Consider the following 18223-nt stretch of genomic DNA (forward strand, 5'->3'; position numbering starts at 1 on the left):
TATAGAATTAAGACGTCCGATCAGGATGACTGATGTGAAAGTTTCAGATCATTAGCTTTTAATCTAAGCTCCCAAATGGTATTAAAACAGACGGACAGACCGAGTCGAACTCGCCATGTCCGTCCGTCTGTCCGCCCGTAGGAACGCTGATGTTTCAGAAACTTTAAAAGCTAGAACTTTGGAATTTTAGGTATTCTTACGCGTATGTTAAGGGGATACATAAGTTAAAAAAAATGTTTGTCTAGGTTACATTCCGAAATTTTCAATTCGATTGTTCTAATAGCTCTAAACGCTAAATGATATTTTGTTCCTCTTATCAATACCCGTTCACTAAAATGTTATAGCCAAATAATAATAATAGTAAATTAGCAAATTCAATAAATGCAAGAGGGTTGGAGATATATTCATGCACAAAATGTAATGAATAAAAGCTAGGAGGCGTGATAGTGAAATAGGAATAAACGCTAGGTGGCGACTTTGCACTCTTGGACTCCCCTTAGCTGAGTAACGGGTATCTGACAGTCAAGGGCGTCGACTATAGCAGTTTGCATTTTTCGACCTGTGTAGTTTAAGAATTACAAGATGCGGTCTTTACATTTGCAGCTTGACGGATCGCATTTCAATAGTGTTTTTCTCAAAATTATGACTTCGAAACCGGTGGGCATGATAACTAAGAAGTGACAGCCAATTTGATTTGCAGAGGCCATATTGATTTCAGTTGGAGGTTTCTAACGCAGTTCGGACCCTATAAAGTATACTTGTATATAACTTTGATCATGATCATAAACGCAGTCGATATAGCTATGCTCGCCTTTCCGTATTAACGGCATAGCGACTTCGGAGATCTTGGAAACTGTAAAAGCTAGAGTGTAAGGATTAGGCATGCAGATTTTAGATTTCCGAATATGGGCAGATCCGAAAAATGGTCAACCAGAACCGAAACAAAAAAATCTTCATAATCATCGTATTTTTTCGTATTTTTACAAATAAATGGCCATATTTTCATAATACAGTGGAACCTATGCTTTCATTTGTTTTATTGAAGAAATTTCCTTGAAAACTGAAAAAATTTATTTTATTTTCATTTTTAGCTACTTTTAAGAAATTTTATGATTAATTATTTCGCAAGGATAACATATGATTTGCTTGAACTTCTTCTACCAAATCTGTTTTTTGCAATCTAATAAGAAGATAAAAATCCAAAAAGGACAAACAAATTTTCAATTAACTGTTAATAAAACAACATGGAAAAATCGTACGTTCGCGACCTGTACGTTCGCGACCGGTGCTTAATTCAATAAAAAAAATCAAATGGAGATATTTCCTTGGGAACAGACTCGAATGAAAGCTACATGAATCCATTTTAAAAGTAAAATTATTGCTTTAGAATATTCCGTCCCAATTCGCAGATACTTGCATTTTACTAGATTAAGCCAAAGTCGACTTCCATTTTGTGTACGTTCGCCAATATTATGAAAATTATAGCTCAATAAAACCCATCATTTACACTATGCTAAGAGCTAACAAAATCCTATCGAATATCAAAAAAAAAATTCAGAAAAAGTATATTTTCTTTTTTTTATTTGCACTAAGTGCGTACGAACGTACGTTCGCGACCCCTGGAAATGCCCATGTCAAAGCTTATACGGAGCCAAACTACAAGGTCTAAGGTCCTCTTCAAAAACATATCTTATTAAAACTATTTTCGGCAGAGCTACAGCGTCGAATATGTAACAATAGAAGAATATAGAATAGAATGTCATATAAATGTTTTTTCGCTACCGCTCTATTTCGAATTGTTTCTCCCACCCAATCCGAAAAGCACAAAGCAACATTTCTTTCCACTTACTCGGTTAATTTCGACCGACGAGGCGTAAGCTTGATAATAATGGCGCACCATATCAATTTCAAAAAAGTACATCAAAATCGAAAATTATAAAAAAGTGCTTTTCATTTGATTCGGCATGCTGTCGCTCAGGTTTCAACTGTGGCAAACAGCAAAGTGGAAATGCCTAATGGCCAATGCCAGTGTCAGTGCCGGCGTGGGACAAACGCGAACGGAATCGAGCCGGAACCCACCCTAATCAAGTGGATGGATAGTGCAGGGCTACAGCTGTATAGGGCCATGGCCATACATATAGCAGCACCAAGTTGAACTTGCACCACCGCCGCGACGCACCCAAAATCGCAGCCGTGGCTCGTGGGAAAGCCAAAGGTCCACGGATTCTCACGAGCGTCCAGCACGTGCGGGTCGTGCGCCGGAATGGAATGGATCGATTGGGATGGGGGTGGCGGCGAACTTACTCCCTCCCACAGGACAAAGGGCATTCGCATTCTGAAGTGCATTACTCAAGGTATGGAGCCAAAGGAGCGCCGCACACAAACACACTTTATTGTTAATGGATATTCTCGAAAACAACTTTCTATAATGAAAATTGCGGTCTACCGACTCAAATACTCGAATACATATATATACGTAGGTAATTCTCACAAGACTGGTTATCGTGCTCAATCGCTGGACGCAAAGTGGAGGTTACAAAGCCGCTGAGTTTCCGTTTCCGTACTCAGAAGCTCCTAAGGCAAAGATTACAATTGTTTCCGGCGGCCGCGTTGTCGTGCCTGTGCAGGTCCAGACTCAGCGGTTCCGTGTCGTCCACCCAGGTCTCCAAGGTGCAGGAGCTGGACTGGTGGCTGGACTTCTGGGACTGCGAGAGGGATCTGGTGGCCGCCGCTGCCTGGCGCCACCTGTTGTCGAAGTCCTCCCAGCGGTCGCAGGAGTCGTCGTCCAGGGAGTTGCCATTGATGTCCCACTTGACGATGGGTAGGTCGTCGTGCGGCGGCTCCATGATCACCACGCTGTGGTAGTTGCCCTCGAACTTGGAGCCCAGACTGATGCTACAGGGGTGGTAGCGGTTGGCCGGGGGAATCCTCTGCTGCACTTGTTGTTTCCTTGGAGTTGCCTGTTGCTGCCTCACAGGAGTTGGATGTTGCTGCTGCTCCAACTGCCTTGGCGGCTGCTGCTCCTCCAGCTGCAGGTCCAAACTGGAATTAGAGGGCGTGTGCCGGAGATAGCGGACATTTTCCTTGTAGTTCACCCGCTCGAATTCAATGCTCATTGGCAGGGTGGCCAAAACCTCGTAGCTTCCGTAGCTCATCAAGTACTTGGTCCTCAGGTCGTGCTTAACTTCGGGCTGCGACTCCTGCGTTTCCTTGGCCAAATCCAAGTCCGGATTGCACTCGCTGAGCTGCAGCTCCTCGTAGATAGCCTCCGTGACCTGGCAGTTGCTGTTCACATCCAACTCCAGATCCCGCTGCAAGTCCACCTCCACCTCCTCGTCATCATACCCATCCTCCTCGTCCAGCCGCTGCACAAACAGGTGCTTTGAAGTCGATATCTTACGCAGGAACTGCAAAAACACAATCGATGGGGACAAAGTTAGCGCGAGCAGGTAACGCGGCGTATGATTAACGTGCCAAAAGGGCTGGCATGTGAACTTAAACTGTTTATTTTCATTCGGCGGTTGTGGCCATCGATTTTTTATTGATTACCCAGTGGCCACAGCCACTTAGTCGGGCGCCAGGCAAGTACTAACCTTCAGACAGGACTTCTTGGTGCGCCTCAGCAAATGCGACATGCTGACAATGTCTTTGTCGCCGCCGATTTATCCTCCCAAATTGAACGGTGCAATTAGAGTGGCTATTGTCGCCCTTCCATCGGAGTTGTGGCAATGAGCCGGGGCATGTGCCTCATCTCTGCTGCAGCCCGTTGGCCTATCCAAACAAAACTGAACAAGGAAGCGCCGAGTCGAACCCTCGCAGGTGGAGCAAGGACTTCCCACGCCGCACTCGTGCCACATGACTCATGGCAGCGGCACGAGTGCACGGAGAAAAATAGGTTGCACTTGCAATTCGGCGTTTTAAAAATAATGGTTTCGATTTTAAATGAAAGTAAATGATTTTATTAATTAGGTTATCAAAAAATTACATTAACTTATAATATCAATATCAATGAAAGTAAATGATTTTATTAATTAGGTTATCAAAAAATTACATTAACTCATCATAACCCTCTAAAATCTTGTAGTGTTAACTATAAGATAGAATAAGATCATAATAATATTTACTACGATTAGCAAGCTTTTTGGCTTTACCAAAATTTGGGATTATACCCATTAATTCCTCCTTCAATTTTTAATATTTTCAACAAAAGTGTTTGATTACACTTACTATACACTTCTACCATTTTTTAAACAACTGATTTGAAAATATTTTAAATTAGGTATGCTCAAGCTATTTAAAATCAAAACACCTTTTAGGATGTTGATAGTATTTGTCTTAAACCGAGTGTCTTCAAAATGTTTTCTATACTTTAGAAAAACAATGTAATTTAAGGTTGCCATAGACATCGCAAAGCGTTGAATTCGTGTAGAACTTAAAAATATTGTCTAACTGAGTTGCATGAAAACGGATGTGTGGTAATATTTCCCACTGTGTACTGGGTAGCAGTGCAAGTGCCAGCTGAGAGCCTCTGCCGGCACAGGCGCAGTATAATCCAGGCGCAGAGATTGAGAATCTCGAGTGGGTTGCCCCTAATGCGGTAATGGCCCGGCTTAGACCCATTCCCCGCCAGATCCCCTGAACCGAAGGTCCTCGAATAGCCGGTCAAGTGCCTGGGGTGCTACGATGGGCCAAAGGTGAGTCCTGCTCCCTGATTATTATTGTTCGTGTTGCTGATGGGGGCGCCAACTTGGCGCTGCCTTTCACGGCAAGTTTATTATGAAACTATTTCCGGAGAGGGTTGCCACTGGATTTGCGGGAGGTGGTCATATAACCACGGTTAGTTCACTATTACCACGCGAGTTATGTTATAAATAGTGTGTCAATGCCATGTATGCTGAAGTGGAAGCGATGTTTTAATGACTGACTTTATCTAAAACTATTCGCGTGGAACGATAAGCTTATTAAAAATTAAAATTAAATTAAATTAAATTAAAATAAAAAAATATTTCTGATTTTGTTTTCCACTTTTAAAATTTCATCCCTTGAAAATTTTGTTAACGCTCCTGATATAAGCTAATCGTTTAATCTATTAAAAACTCGATTAGCTCAAGTTGCTCAATATTCTGTTATAAGAGAGAGCAAGTTACTTGGCCTATCAGCACATATATTTTAATATTAATCACGATCACGCAAAAAAATAAAATCGAAAAACGTAAAGCAGAAATAAAGAAATTTATGACCAAAATCTTAAAGACTTAAAATAATCTGAAAATTTATAATATAACTGTGTTGCTATTTACACAACTTTAAGCAAAAACATAAGAAAAAAAATAAGTTGTAGAATAATTAGCTAAATAACTAATGTTAATAGATTTAAATTTTTCCCAGGGGCCAGGCAATTTAAATGGATCTAAATTTTAAATCCATTTCAATGGGAACTTCTGGGACTGACGACCGAACTAATGACATTTGCATGTAAATTTCCAGCAATTTAAGCGAATGATTTAAATGCATTTAGTTGTAAAAAAAACGAAACCAGTTTTACAATTCAGCATGGTAAAAGTTTTTGGGATTCCGATTCCGCATTTTTTGTGAGCACTTTACAGCCTGTCGTCGATTTGTCACATCACTCAAAGTGAGGAGTGCTCACTGCGGTTTCGGGTTAGTTTTGAAATCGCATCGGAACTGGAAAACTGAAAACGAGTGAATGATGACACTCGCAGCAAATTGCAATCAAATCGCAATGATTCGGATATATCCGATTCCTTGGGTTTTCGAGCATGACAAGATCCTTTTTTCGCCCATCGCTCAATACTTTTGTCTGAGGTTTTTGACAGTTATCATTCTGGGGATTCCAACTCCTTTTTTTGAAACATCTTCACCGAAGACCGCGGGGAGTGCAAAAAATATTGATGGGCTTAACCAATTAAAGGTTGATTGATCGGATACTCTAGCTCAAGCTGGCGATGAAGAGCTGCAATTGCCAATATCGATTACAAAAGTTTGATTTTAATTTTTAATTGCCAGTTTGGGCGCAGGCGAGGGGTTGCTAAATTGGCCAGGACAACAGACCACAACAACCCACCCTGCCGACACGCACACTTCTATTATTATTATTATTGTCATTGCCGTGGAATTTCCTAGGGGTGTGCGTAGGGGTTTGATGCGATTTCGATTTAGATGTGAAAGGCGGTGTGAAGTGCCCCGTGTCCGCGGGGCAAGTGTCGATTATGCACGACTTGATGGCCACTCGGGCATTTGCTCTTGAAAATTTACATTTTATTAGTTTTACATGCCCGTGCAGCCTGGCGAGGGCATTAAAATTATTTACGATGCCAAATATTGTTGGTTGTAAATTACGCATTCTGGCAAATATTCATTTGGGGAAGGGAGGGCGAGTAACGGCCGTCACAATCGCTTGACCTTTTGCCGCTAATTAGAGCCGCATTGTTCCCAGCTGAGGAACGTTTTCGGAGCGTGTTTCTAAATGTTTCGCAAGTCTGTTGCGATTCGGGCACAAGTCGTTGACTGATAACAATAGTGATATGGGACTGACCGGGGCTCCATTCAGTTGCGAGCAGTGCGAGATGGCGAGCGGTACCCCAGAAATTCAGTACTACGACCACGAGCTCAACATCCGCCGGGTGATCGAGCAGTCAGATCTGCAGGGTCTGGACCAGGCCCTCAACATCTGCGATCTGTCCAGTGTGGAGAGGAAGCACTGTCTTTGGCAGGAGCTCCTGCCCAGGATAAAGCCCTACTACGCCGTCAAGTGCAATGACGATCCGGTGGTGGTCAAGCTCTTGGCTGAGCTGGGAGCCGGATTCGACTGCGCCTCCAAAAACGAGCTTAAGCTGGTGGGTCAACTTACTCTTATAATCTTTCCCAAGAGCGTGTTACGCCAAAACGTGCTCTTAACAATGCTCGGGCTTTGGAAATATTCCACATCACTTTAATCAAAATATGTATATTTTTAATAATATACGTACACTAACACTAGAATGTTTTATACTTTCTTCTGCTTACGAACCCAGATTAGAATCCACTTCACATTTTCTTGAAACCGATTTTAAAACCGTAAATATGTTTCATTTCCATATTCCCTATTTATAGGTCTTAGGCTTTGATGTCTCTCCGGATCGTATTATCTTTGCCAATCCCTGTCGACCTGTCAGCCATCTGGAGTACGCCAAGGATAACAAGGTTGCTAATGGCACCGTGGACAATGAATTTGAGGTGTACAAGCTGCACACGCACTATTCCAACTCAAAGTGGGTATTAGCTTACTTAAAGTTTCAGAAGTATAAATTTGCTTTTCAGCCTTATCGTGAGATTCAAGAGCGAGGCCAAGGAGGCGCAGTGCCCACTGGGCGATAAATTTGGCTGCAATGCGGATGTGGATGCAGCGGCCCTAATGCTGCTGGCCAAATCCTTGGACCTTAAGGTAACCGGCACCAGTTTCCACGTGGGCTCCGGATGCAGCGAGCTGGAGGCCTACGATCGGGCCATCAAGAAGGCAAAGAACCTCTTTAAGTTCGGCGAGCTGCTGGGCTATGACATGGATTTTTTGGACATAGGCGGCGGTTTTCCCGGCAGCGATGATGGAAAGTTTAAAAAGGTGGGTTGAATAAAGCACTGTCTCCTAAGCAATTGTAAAAGTCTTTGTTACAGATAGCCGAGAGTGTTAACACCTCGGTACAGCGCCATTTTCCCGACGAGCGTGTCCAAATAATTGCCGAGCCAGGACGTTTCTTTGTGGCGGCTGCTTATACACTGGTCTGCAAGATCCATGCAAAGCGGGAGATTCGCGACGAAGCTGGGAAGCTGGACACCGTGATGTACTACCTAAATGATGGTGTATACGGATCCTTTAACTGCATTCTGTACGACCATCAAGTTGTGACTGCTGAGCATTATCTGGTAAGCGTAAAAATCCTTATGCTTTAAAATTTGTGTGTGTGTGTCTTAAATGTACAATTAAATACAGGATAAAACAATTTCCTCTCATCTTTGGATTTTTAATTCATATTCTTTACCAATTCTTCCTTACCAAGACTATATATTGTTTTATTTATTTTCCAAATTCTGTTATTTTCATATTCTTTTGAACCGATAATAGTGTTATTTTGGACGTTAAAAAAGTATTTATAAAAAGTTTTGAATAAATCTAATTTACAGTTTCGGTTTAATAGAAATACATATTTTTTTTTTTATTAAAAAAAAATTGTAAAATTAAACTAAGAGATCTAAAACTACAAGTAATCTTACAGGATGGAGCAGACTCCTTGCCTCATTTGAAGTCTCTGATTTGGGGACCCAGTTGTGATGCTTTTGATAAGGTAAGTAAAATTACATTTTAATTCAGCAATATATCGAAAAATGTTTCCCTTAACCCTTAGATATCGGAAGACCTGCTGTTGCCCAACTTGAACAGAGGCGATCTTTTAGGATTTCGCAACATGGGAGCCTACACAATGCCTATTGCTAGTCCATTTAATGGATTCGATGTCCCCAAGACCGTGTATTTCCGTGCGATATGACTAAACGGCTTAGCAATAAAATCAACACTGTCTGGAATTTTTATTTGTTTGAGCTTAAAATTCTCGTTGATGGAACTTAAAATGAAAATTTTTTGATTGGTAAAAATCAAAATGTATTCCATTTTTTCTGGTATTTCCTTAGCTTATCTGAGTACCACCTATTTGCTTCTCGCTCTCTCCTATGGTAAGCTCGCGGTTTTCGTCGAAGTGAGTAATATTGAGTACTCAAGTGCCCTTTGGTGAAAAAAAACAGTTGTTTGTTTAGTAAACTTACCTCTGAACGCGAAAATTGTAAGAGTTTTGATAACAGCAGAAACGGCGGCTACATTTTACTTGGTGTTCTATAATACCTTGAAAAATTTGTGTAGCAACGGATATGACAATATTTAAGACTAGGTATGCGTAAATAATCTCTAAAGATCTATATTTTTCTAGAGCGATAATTAAGTGGATACGCCCACAGCGCAAGCCCTAAGAGAGTGAAAAGAAAAAATCATAAAACAAAAAAACACAAATTTAAAACCTTTTAGCACAGAAACCCAAAAATGAACTTTGTGACATTTACACGAACCATTTCTAGTTTTCCAAGATATTTGGTTGCTCCTGAGTAAAAGTTCCTACAAACTTTTTTCCATTACCTACAGGTTCCGCCGTATAGCTAAAAATTTTAAAACCCGACATTTTGAATTATAAAACCACATAAGTGGACACATATTAAATATTTCCGCTGAAACACACTCTCAATGTATGACGGCATTGCTAAAAAAAAGTCCCCATCTTGAACCATCGTCCATGACCTTGGAGTTTGACGTCAAAGTTGAAACTCCAAAAATTTTAATTTTTATTTTTCATCAAATCAATTTGCTGCGGAATGCTTTAATTTCTTTTATTTATTTTTTCATCTGATAGAGATGCCAGACGGTCATAAATAAGGATACGTCTGTGTTCTTTGCTTTGAGCACTTCTTAAATGGCAATCGTTGTGCTTTTCAGCGCGGTACTCAGATGAGCTAAGGAAATACCAGAAAAAATACCAGATTTAGCGAGTGAATTTCGATGAACGACGTTAGCCGCGGCCCAAAGAATAAGAAATTTGATCTTTGGCGGTGTTCGTGCAAAGGCTTTATGAAAACTAAAAATTAAAAATGGAAAAAAACACCAAAATCGGATGCAGGAGGTCAGTGCAGATGAAATAGGACGCCTAATCCAAACTGTTGCCCTTTATTGTGGGATTTGACCGACAGGAAGCAATAACACAACAGGGGCAAATCCGAAGAATAGTTAAGGTGCTGGAGGAGATCCACTAGAGAATACCAGTGCAAAGGAACATGCCGAGTGGGATTTCGCTCTCTACATGGACATCCTCCCAGGCGTGTCCTCGTAAATAAAGTAAGACCTGGCCAAAAGAATTTGGTTACGTTGTACTTATAAAAGTATATTTTTAGCAGAACCACCAGTAATACGATATCCGTCGACCTCTTCATTAGGACTCCGGTGGTGGAGCTACTTGGCCAGCTTAAGCGGAGCTTGAGGACCCACTGGCTTCTATAGGGAGGAGGAAAATAGGGCGCCCGCTAAGGAACAGTTGGAGAAGCCATTGCCAGCCACTGCCAGGATGCTGGGCGACTTTTCGGCAGCATTAGCGGATCAACTCCTTTCCCAATCCGGCTCCCACTTCCTCAAGGTCCAATATGCCTTTTGGGACTTGGAGCTGGACTGCGGTGGAACAGGAAAGATGGCGAAGCATCCGTGGGACGAGAAGGAAGCTTTAAGCTACACCCAAAAAAAAATCGTCATCAATATGCCAATATTTAGGTGTCAATGTGATACTATTGAGTGTCAAAAAATCTTTGATACGAAGAACATCAAATTGACCCTAATATAGGATCACTATGCCACTTGAAAAAAGTTTTCTACAAAAAACCTTTTTTGTTTATAAAAAAATATAGGCGTGGCTCAGACTGCTAGCGCATTGTTTTTGATGCGCGGGCCTAAGGGTAAGTGGTTCGAGTCCCGCTCATGACAAACTTTATTTTCTTTTTTATTTGAAATCTGGAAACGTTTTAAATATAACTTTTTTATTACAATTGATAGAGAAATGTTAGATAGACCGGGGACCTTTCGCACCAGAGACAGACACCTTACCCTTTGGTCTATCGCACAACGTTTCCCGCGGATGTTTAGTTCAAATCCCATGATAGCCGATCATTGAAGCTGGAACAATCAAAAAAAGCTTTTATCGGTATCGAAGTATCCACGGTTGTTTTCACTATTTCGGGTCAAATATGATTTTTCATACAATGTAGTATACTTTTGATACTTATTTAGGACCAAATTGATCCCAATAATTTGATCCTAGGTGTAGTGTCATTTTCACCCACTCTTATCAAATTGACACTTGAAGATTTTTTTTTGGGTGTACTAATTTACATAAATAAAAACATTCGTTGAACATTGCATTTACTTTTTTTTTAATTCTTTGTGTACCAGCAGACTCCTCCTTTTTACATTTCTCCAATTGATTTGTTTTCCGTTTGGCAACAAACCCAGCTGCTTGACAGTAAGACCATGCTACATGCATTGCGGGTGAACTTTGAAAACTTCGGTCACACTACAACGAACAAGATTTTTCGACTAATGAAACTAGCGAAGCACCAATAATGGCTGGTGATGGCTCCTCCAGCTGTCCCTTAGCGGGCGACCTTATTTCATTCTCTCTATAGAAGCCGGCGCATCCTATATCTCCTAGAGGTGGAGAAACATCGATGTCAGCCAACATCGATGTTTTCAATAATTTTGGCGATAAAACATCGATGTTTTAAAAAAAAAAAAAAAAATTAATTACACGAGTGTTTCTATTTGATTTAAGCTTTATTTTAACTTTAAATAATGTCCGAAATAAAAAAAAATAGTTCTTGACAAAAGCTGTTCATAAAGTTTCAAACATGCCTAACATAAACAAATATTTCATTTTATTTGATATACATTTGTAGTAGTAGAGATGGTAGATGGTAGTAGAGCAGTAGAGATGGAAAAACATCGATGATTCCCTGCCAAACATCGATGTTTCGAAAACATCGATGTTAGCATCGATGTTTCTCCACCTCTAATATCTCCACTCCATCACCAGCTGCCAAGTAGCTGGAGAGCTCGTCAGAGATCGAGCAATGTCCCATGTTCCTTCCCACTGGGATTCTCTAGTGGATCTCCTCCAGCGCTTCAACTATTCTACGGATTTGCCCCGTTGCTTCCTGTCGGTCAAGTCCCACCATAATGGGAAACAGCTCGGATTAGGCGTCCTTTTTAATCTGCACTGACCTCCTTTAGCCGTTTTGGGTGTTTTTCTTCTATTTTAATTTTTTAAATCTCCACCGCTTTTGCACGAACACCGCCAAAGATTAAATTTCTTATTCTTTGGGCCGCGGCAAACGGCGTTCATCAAAAATTCACTCGCGAAATCTGGTGTTTTTTCTGGTATTTCCTTAGCTCATCTGAGTACCGCGCTGAAAAACAGACCCGACGTAAAGCTTTAGCCGCCTGTTTGCCTCTAGCTCACTCCTATGGTTAGCTCGCGGTTTTCGTCGATGTGAGTACTAGGCTTAAAGATAAAAAAAATATTAAATCAAAATATCTCACCTGAATCCGTTTTCCCGATGCCAAGTAGTCGATCGATCTATTTGCCTGAAAATAAACTAATAAATGCTCATTTCCACACCACCTTGAGGTGGAGCAACACGGCTCGTTTGTTTTACGTGGTTCGCCAAATAGCCCTAGCCCACATATAAAGGAACAACTGAAATATTTATACATATTCAACTTATATAATATAACTAAACAAATAAAATCATTCAAATTCATTTGATCCCACGCTGCTCGTCTCCAGTCCCTCGCTGCCCTTAAAAATGTCACTCTGAATGTTGAAGAGGACTAGTACACACCAGATCTCTGGGTAAAAGTCTTGACCATTAAGATGCAGTTGTCTTTTCGTGATTTTCAGCTTCTTGATGGCACCACGAAGGCCATTCTTCCACTTTCGGCCAAAACCTTCAAGGATATCACTCTTCAGATAGCAAGCCTGGAATTGAAGATCAGGCGCCACAACAAAAAATCTAGAGGCGGCTTTCAGAAGTTGGGTTGCTTGTTTTTCTTTTATTTCAGTGAGTAATGGTGGCGTGTTGGTTTGAATATAGTCATAATATTTTTAAGAAATGGTTTCAAAATTAGTTTTGGGAATTGGTTTCGCATACAAGTCGCCTAGTATGACTTCTGTATGCGAGTCTTCATAAGTTTTTTTTATGTACAACATGTTTTAAAATATAAAATAATAAATAATAATAATAACCAAACACATACATAGGTATTATGTATTTAAAAAAAAATATATTAATAAAAAACTCTTTAATATTGTACTTTACCTCTTCTTCATCCCTCGGCCGCTTCGGGACAGGGCCAGAATCTCCGGCTCCGGGCTCAGAAAGGTCCTTCAGAGATTTTACGATCTCCAAAATCGAGGTATTTTTAAATAATGAGCACGAGCTTGATGCGATTTCCAACGAAATGTGTTTGTTTTTAAAAATAAAAGAATCCATATTCACCAATTCGCCAATTAACTCTTGTTTACTTTTAAGTCGATTTTCGATAGTTTTAACAAATGCAACCGTATTTCTAGCTAGTTTTATGCATCCCTGTTTCTAGTACGTTTCAGCACTAGCACCGTGTTTTTTTTTAGTCTTAACTTTTCCGAGCCCTTGGACAACGTGATGCTGGATATGGGTGAGGACACGGACATGGACATGGAGGACGTCGATTTGCTCATCGAAGAGCGCAAGGATATAAAGGTGATGTAGAGGAAGCAGCAGATGCAGTTCCCGATATTGATAGAATGGAGGTGCTGCGAAATATACCGTATTTTGAAATTTTCAGGTTTCCAGCCGGCAGTTTCCTGGAGGCTACCGGCCCGAAGCTTCTGAAGTTTGCGCGCGATGTGAGGAACGGCGGTGGATCAATCCCCCTTTTCAACACCTTGGAAAGGAAATGGGATTTTATGAAACCTTATTGATGAGCTACATCTGCCCCAGGTGAGAGCTTTGCGTATGTATGTATGTGTGTGTACTTTATGGAGATTCATACCTTTTATATGTATAAAAATAGGCGAAATTTCATATATAACTAATTTTACCTCGTTAGGATATAGTTAAGGTTTTAGTCCCAATATTTTATTAGATTCCAGATACCTTGCACCAATATAAGGCATCCACATTTGCCTTGCAAACTTTCGATGGGTCGCACTTCCAAGTGGTGTTTATGGATGTAGTTCTCCATAGTAGTTCCACAGCATTAAAATAGTTTTAAAAAAAATTATTCAATTTTTAAAAGATTAAAATATTTTTCATCTTTTCTGGCGTTTGTTTCCGACAACTGTCCAATAAATGAAAAAGCGATAGATTCCACAGTTCCAAGATTGTGGGATTATTCTCATTTAAAAAAAACTTATGAAGACTCGCATACAGAAGTCATACTAGGCGACTTGTATGCGAAACCAATTCTCAAAACTTATTTTGAAACCATTTCTAAAAAATATTATGACTATATTCAAACCAACACGCCACCATTACTCACTGAAATAATAGAAAAACAAGCAACCCAACTTTTCAATTCCAGGCTTGCTAGAGTGATATCCTTGAAGGTTTTGGCCGAAAGTGGAAGAATGGCCTTCGTGGTGCAGCGCTTTGCAGGCGCAGACACCGGAAAAAAAGGCAAAGCGGCGATTGGCCTTTGACGAGCCGGAATCCGGACCGGGAACCTCTCACCTGTGGAGCCCCTGAGTCACCAGCTAGGTATGTCTAAGTTCCTAAGAAATTTTTGTTCAAGTCGATAACGTTTTCTCTTTTCTAGTCGAGGACAACGACGACAACACCCCAGGGACCGTAGAAGACCTTCCACAGATGGTGTTGGATAAAGACGATGAGTTCATGTACCTCTGGACGGAGGTCGACCCAGGTATGTCTAAATCGTATTATATTTGTAGTCGTCGATAATCTTATCCCTTTTCCAGACGCAGACTCGGAAAAAAAGTTTCAGTCAGATTGTCTGCTGTGCGAAATGGTATTTAGTACCAGAAAACTTCTAAGTGTACACAACAGATCGGACGAGCATCTGGATCTGGACAAAGAGATGAGGACCAAATTTGGCCTTCAAAGTTCGGCTGCCTTCTTCTGCCGGAGGTGCGGAAAAACGGCCACCACTAAAGGCAACCTTAGGCGCAACCTTGCCGTCCACGACGGTAAAAATAAAGGAGTGTGCGATGTGCAGCAAATTGTTCAAATGCCCTGTCTTTTAAAATGCACCAGAAGCGCTGTGAAGTAAGTCTTCATTAATACAGATAACTTTTTTAATATATTTAAATATATTTTTTGAGGAAGGAGCTGACGTGGCGGACATGGAGAAGGAGCTGGACGCTCACATAGCCGCCAGCAGCAAGGGTAAAAAATTGTCATTTTTTTTAATTTTACATATTATTTATTTATTTATTTTATTTACCGTGGTTTTCGATGCCATATAGCCAACAGGTAAGTGCAGATTATTTTAAGTTTTTGAGATCTTTATGTTTATTTATAAAGAATGTGTGTTGAGTGTTTTCTTACGCAGTCGAATAATGGAGCCAAACGAAGACGACTCGAGGATCCCCTGCGACAAATGGCTTCATCTGGCCCCAGACAAATTTTCCCCGCCAAACTTATGAACATACCAAAGGCGTCCCTGGGATCCGTGGTGACAGCACCTGGAGTGGGAGCAGGACCTGCAAGGGTACTTCCAATCCCAGCGGATCCCCACCGATGCATGCACATCCCCAGTGGTATCACAGTTAACGAACACCAGAAGAACATCCTCACCACAAATGAAAATCTGACCATTTCCCTGGCAGAGCCCAACAACAATAACGAAAACAGCAATAATAATAACAACAACACCAACAGCTACAACAACAATGTGAAGCAGGTGAAGATGGGCGCCGTCCAGAAAGTGGCCTGGTCGGTGAGCAGCAAAGCGCCCAGTCCCAATGCCCTGATAACCCCAGTATCCAGTCACCAGGTGAGGGTGACGCCTGGCAACCAAATACGGGTGACAGCCGGAGCCAATGTCATCCAGTCGCCATCCGAGTGTTGCCGATGACTCGCCCGCCGGTTGTAATAGGTCAGCGCCAGCAACAGCAGCAGCTACCTAGATCCTTGGCTACCCCCGAAACCACTGCAATCACAGCCAAAGACGCTGGCAAAACCGCTCCAACAGCCAGTTCCACAGAAATTAACGGTACAGCAGCAACCAAAGGCGATCGTGGAACAACAGCTACAGAAAGCGTCCCCGTCGCAGATACTGCCACTGTAAAACTTCCACAACAGAAGACTTCCCTTGGGTCTTTCCAGCAAACGCAAAAGCCACAAAACTTCAACTTCAACTGCAACAACAGCAAATAGCTTTCCTGCAACTGCAACAGCAACGAATATCCGTATGACAACTGCAACAGCAACAGGAAGCCATGATGGGGCAGTTCCAACAGCAACAGGTGCCAGACCGATGGGTCTGCTGCGGCCACAACTTCAGCCACAGCTCCTGCAACAAAATCCTTTGACGCCGACCCCCACGCCGAGATCACGCCGGTGCCTCCTAACAGTAGAGAGTCATTCAGGTGAAAGCTTAGTCTGCTGGCGTAGTCAACGCCGCAGCCGCCATCATGAGTGCAGCTCGTACTTTGCCCTTCAAAAGCTCATCCCGGCCACTCTGCCACTACCTTCAACGCATCTCCAGGGATTCACAACCAGTGCCACTCCCCCGCAGCGTCTTCTGGCCACTCCGCCACATTGTGCGGCCGCCTTGAATGAGCCGCTGCTGCTCAACCTACCGGCGATCACAAAGCTCTCACGTGGGGCAGATGTAGCTCATCAATTACAATTACGGTGTTAAAAAGATTAATGAAAAACCGTTTAATCCAGAAACTGAACCATTGGATACTAAGACATGAACCACAATGTAAACAGCTTAGCCATGACAATCATTCGACGCTAACTTTCTTAAGCTTATTACAATTCTAACAGAGAATGTGCCAGGTTAAACGGTACATTGGAAAGAGAATTTTTTAAACTAATTTACATATTTATAACCCAAAATTGAACCCACAGATTCCGAGAATATCAAGTGTTTTCAAAGTTGTCGTCCTCTTGCAAGAGGCGTATCATCATTATTATACACTAATAAGTTAAAGCGGCGTTTAAGACAGTCACTTTTTGTTCTGTAGTGTTAATATATCTTTTAGTTCAGTGTGATATATAAAATGAGATTTAATTAAACCCTGTTAAGACTCGAACAAAGTCTTACATGTTAGCAAATGGAAACTTTCATCTGTCATTGAAAAATTATTTCTGTTAATGACTTGGGTAATAACCTTTTTAAAGTTATCTCCCATTTTAAAAGGCCTATTTTCGAGTGCGTTGGAATGATCAAATGATCATTTAACCGTCAGGTTTCCAAATGTTCTTCCCGAACTTTATTTAGTCCGAAAAAATCACTTTTAAATAATCTTACCTTCAATTTCTTAACACCTTTTTTCAGCTAACTTATTTTAACTGTTGAAATTTTGTTTCGATATTTCCTTTTAAACTGTCCTCTTTAAGGTAGGTTTTCTAGGCCTTTTAAATCGTACTATGAGGGAAAGCAGAACAAGAATATTCCGGTTTGACAGGATTAACTTACCGAACTACACAGTTTGAAAGCTAATCCATTTTTCGGATCAACCCCTTGTTTTGATTCAATGACACTGTGCTTGAATTTTTTAGAAAATGACTGAATTGGTCCATTGCTGGGCCTCTTATTTTTAACATCAATAAAATTCCCTATACCATTTGTCCAAAATTAATTAAGCACCATGAATTTTCCTAAACTAACATCTACCATCCCAGGATGATGGTAAATGTAAGCTTGGCCCATTTCTGGTTGTCCTGACATCTTTTTGTCACTGAAAAGATGACCAGCGTATTGGACGTAAATATATATTTTTACTTCACTCTGACCTGAAATGGTATGCGAAGAATCTGCTTTCCTTTTCAGATTTAACAGTCGCTTCATACTGGCTTAAATCGAAACTGGAACAGCTATCTTCTTATTTATAGCATATAGCATCGATGACAATATTATATACTAATGGGTCATTTCTTCAGTCAATACTTGCCAATCCCACTGTTTTGTCGATATCAGTATCCTTCTTAAGAATGTGGAGCAAAAGACTTGTATGTTATTTGTTCCACAGGTACACTTTCCACAACGCATGCCTGAACCTAATAGCAATGAAATAATCATTTGGCGCTGAAAACAATATTTTGAACTTAGTATAGCGATGTTTTCCATTTTTTCAGAGCAACAGAATTTGCACTTCCCCCCCCCTTCGGATTCGGTTTGCTTATGCCGATCAGCTTTTGCTTCAGCGATTCCTTATGTGAACAGGAATCCGCTTATAGTTGCACAAGCGATTTTAAGCGGCTGTGTGCAGAGGGTATTAAGCAACCAGCGAAGAGTGTTCTTAAAAGCGGCTTAGCACATTTTTTAAGGTTATTTAAAAATGTCATATGAATTTATATCTTTACTAAGTGGTATTTATACCCGTTACTCGTAGAGTAAAACGGTATACTAGAT

General features: G+C 41.0%; 3 protein-coding genes across 3 annotated transcripts; 2 read left to right on the top strand and 1 right to left on the bottom strand.

The window, feature by feature from the left end:
* Nucleotides 1-2332: 2332 nt before the first annotated feature.
* LOC119551393 lies at nucleotides 2333-3815 on the bottom strand. Its single transcript, XM_037860719.1, has 2 exons — nucleotides 3594-3815; nucleotides 2333-3407 (listed from the first exon to the last, which is right to left on the bottom strand). Exons 1-2 carry the CDS (start codon nucleotides 3633-3635, stop codon nucleotides 2565-2567), a joined length of 885 nt encoding a protein of 294 aa, XP_037716647.1. The 5' UTR covers nucleotides 3636-3815; the 3' UTR covers nucleotides 2333-2564.
* Nucleotides 3816-6566: 2751 nt separating this feature from the next.
* LOC119549955 (ornithine decarboxylase 1) lies at nucleotides 6567-8583 on the top strand. Its single transcript, XM_037858338.1, has 6 exons — nucleotides 6567-6857; nucleotides 7114-7271; nucleotides 7321-7618; nucleotides 7672-7920; nucleotides 8271-8339; nucleotides 8400-8583. The coding sequence occupies exons 1-6, from the start codon at nucleotides 6588-6590 to the stop codon at nucleotides 8538-8540; spliced, it is 1185 nt and encodes a 394-aa protein (XP_037714266.1). The 5' UTR covers nucleotides 6567-6587; the 3' UTR covers nucleotides 8541-8583.
* A 6785-nt stretch (nucleotides 8584-15368) lies between these two features.
* LOC119551342 (daxx-like protein) lies at nucleotides 15369-16518 on the top strand. The gene is made up of 2 exons (XM_037860659.1): nucleotides 15369-15574; nucleotides 15625-16518. The coding sequence occupies exons 1-2, from the start codon at nucleotides 15380-15382 to the stop codon at nucleotides 16012-16014; spliced, it is 585 nt and encodes a 194-aa protein (XP_037716587.1). The 5' UTR covers nucleotides 15369-15379; the 3' UTR covers nucleotides 16015-16518.
* Nucleotides 16519-18223: the final 1705 nt, after the last annotated feature.

This window comes from Drosophila subpulchrella, chromosome 2R (genome assembly GCF_014743375.2).
Source record: "Drosophila subpulchrella strain 33 F10 #4 breed RU33 chromosome 2R, RU_Dsub_v1.1 Primary Assembly, whole genome shotgun sequence".
Lineage (NCBI taxonomy): Eukaryota > Metazoa > Arthropoda > Insecta > Diptera > Drosophilidae > Drosophila > Drosophila subpulchrella.

Excerpts from the sequence above, each read along its gene's own strand:
- LOC119551393 (XM_037860719.1), bottom strand. The coding sequence starts at position 3,635 with ATGTCGCATTTGCTGAGGCGCACCAAGAAGTCCTGTCTGAAG. Across the intron at positions 3,408-3,593 it reads CCAAGAAGTCCTGTCTGAAG|TTCCTGCGTAAGATATCGAC; the intron begins GTTAGTACTTGC and ends GTGTTTTTGCAG.
- LOC119549955 (XM_037858338.1), top strand. The coding sequence starts at position 6,588 with ATGGCGAGCGGTACCCCAGAAATTCAGTACTACGACCACGAGCTCAAC. Across the intron at positions 6,858-7,113 it reads CCAAAAACGAGCTTAAGCTG|GTCTTAGGCTTTGATGTCTC; the intron begins GTGGGTCAACTT and ends CCCTATTTATAG. Across the intron at positions 7,921-8,270 it reads TGACTGCTGAGCATTATCTG|GATGGAGCAGACTCCTTGCC; the intron begins GTAAGCGTAAAA and ends GTAATCTTACAG.
- LOC119551342 (XM_037860659.1), top strand. The coding sequence starts at position 15,380 with ATGCACATCCCCAGTGGTATCACAGTTAACGAACACCAGAAGAACATC. Across the intron at positions 15,575-15,624 it reads TCCAGAAAGTGGCCTGGTCG|TCACCAGGTGAGGGTGACGC; the intron begins GTGAGCAGCAAA and ends CCCAGTATCCAG.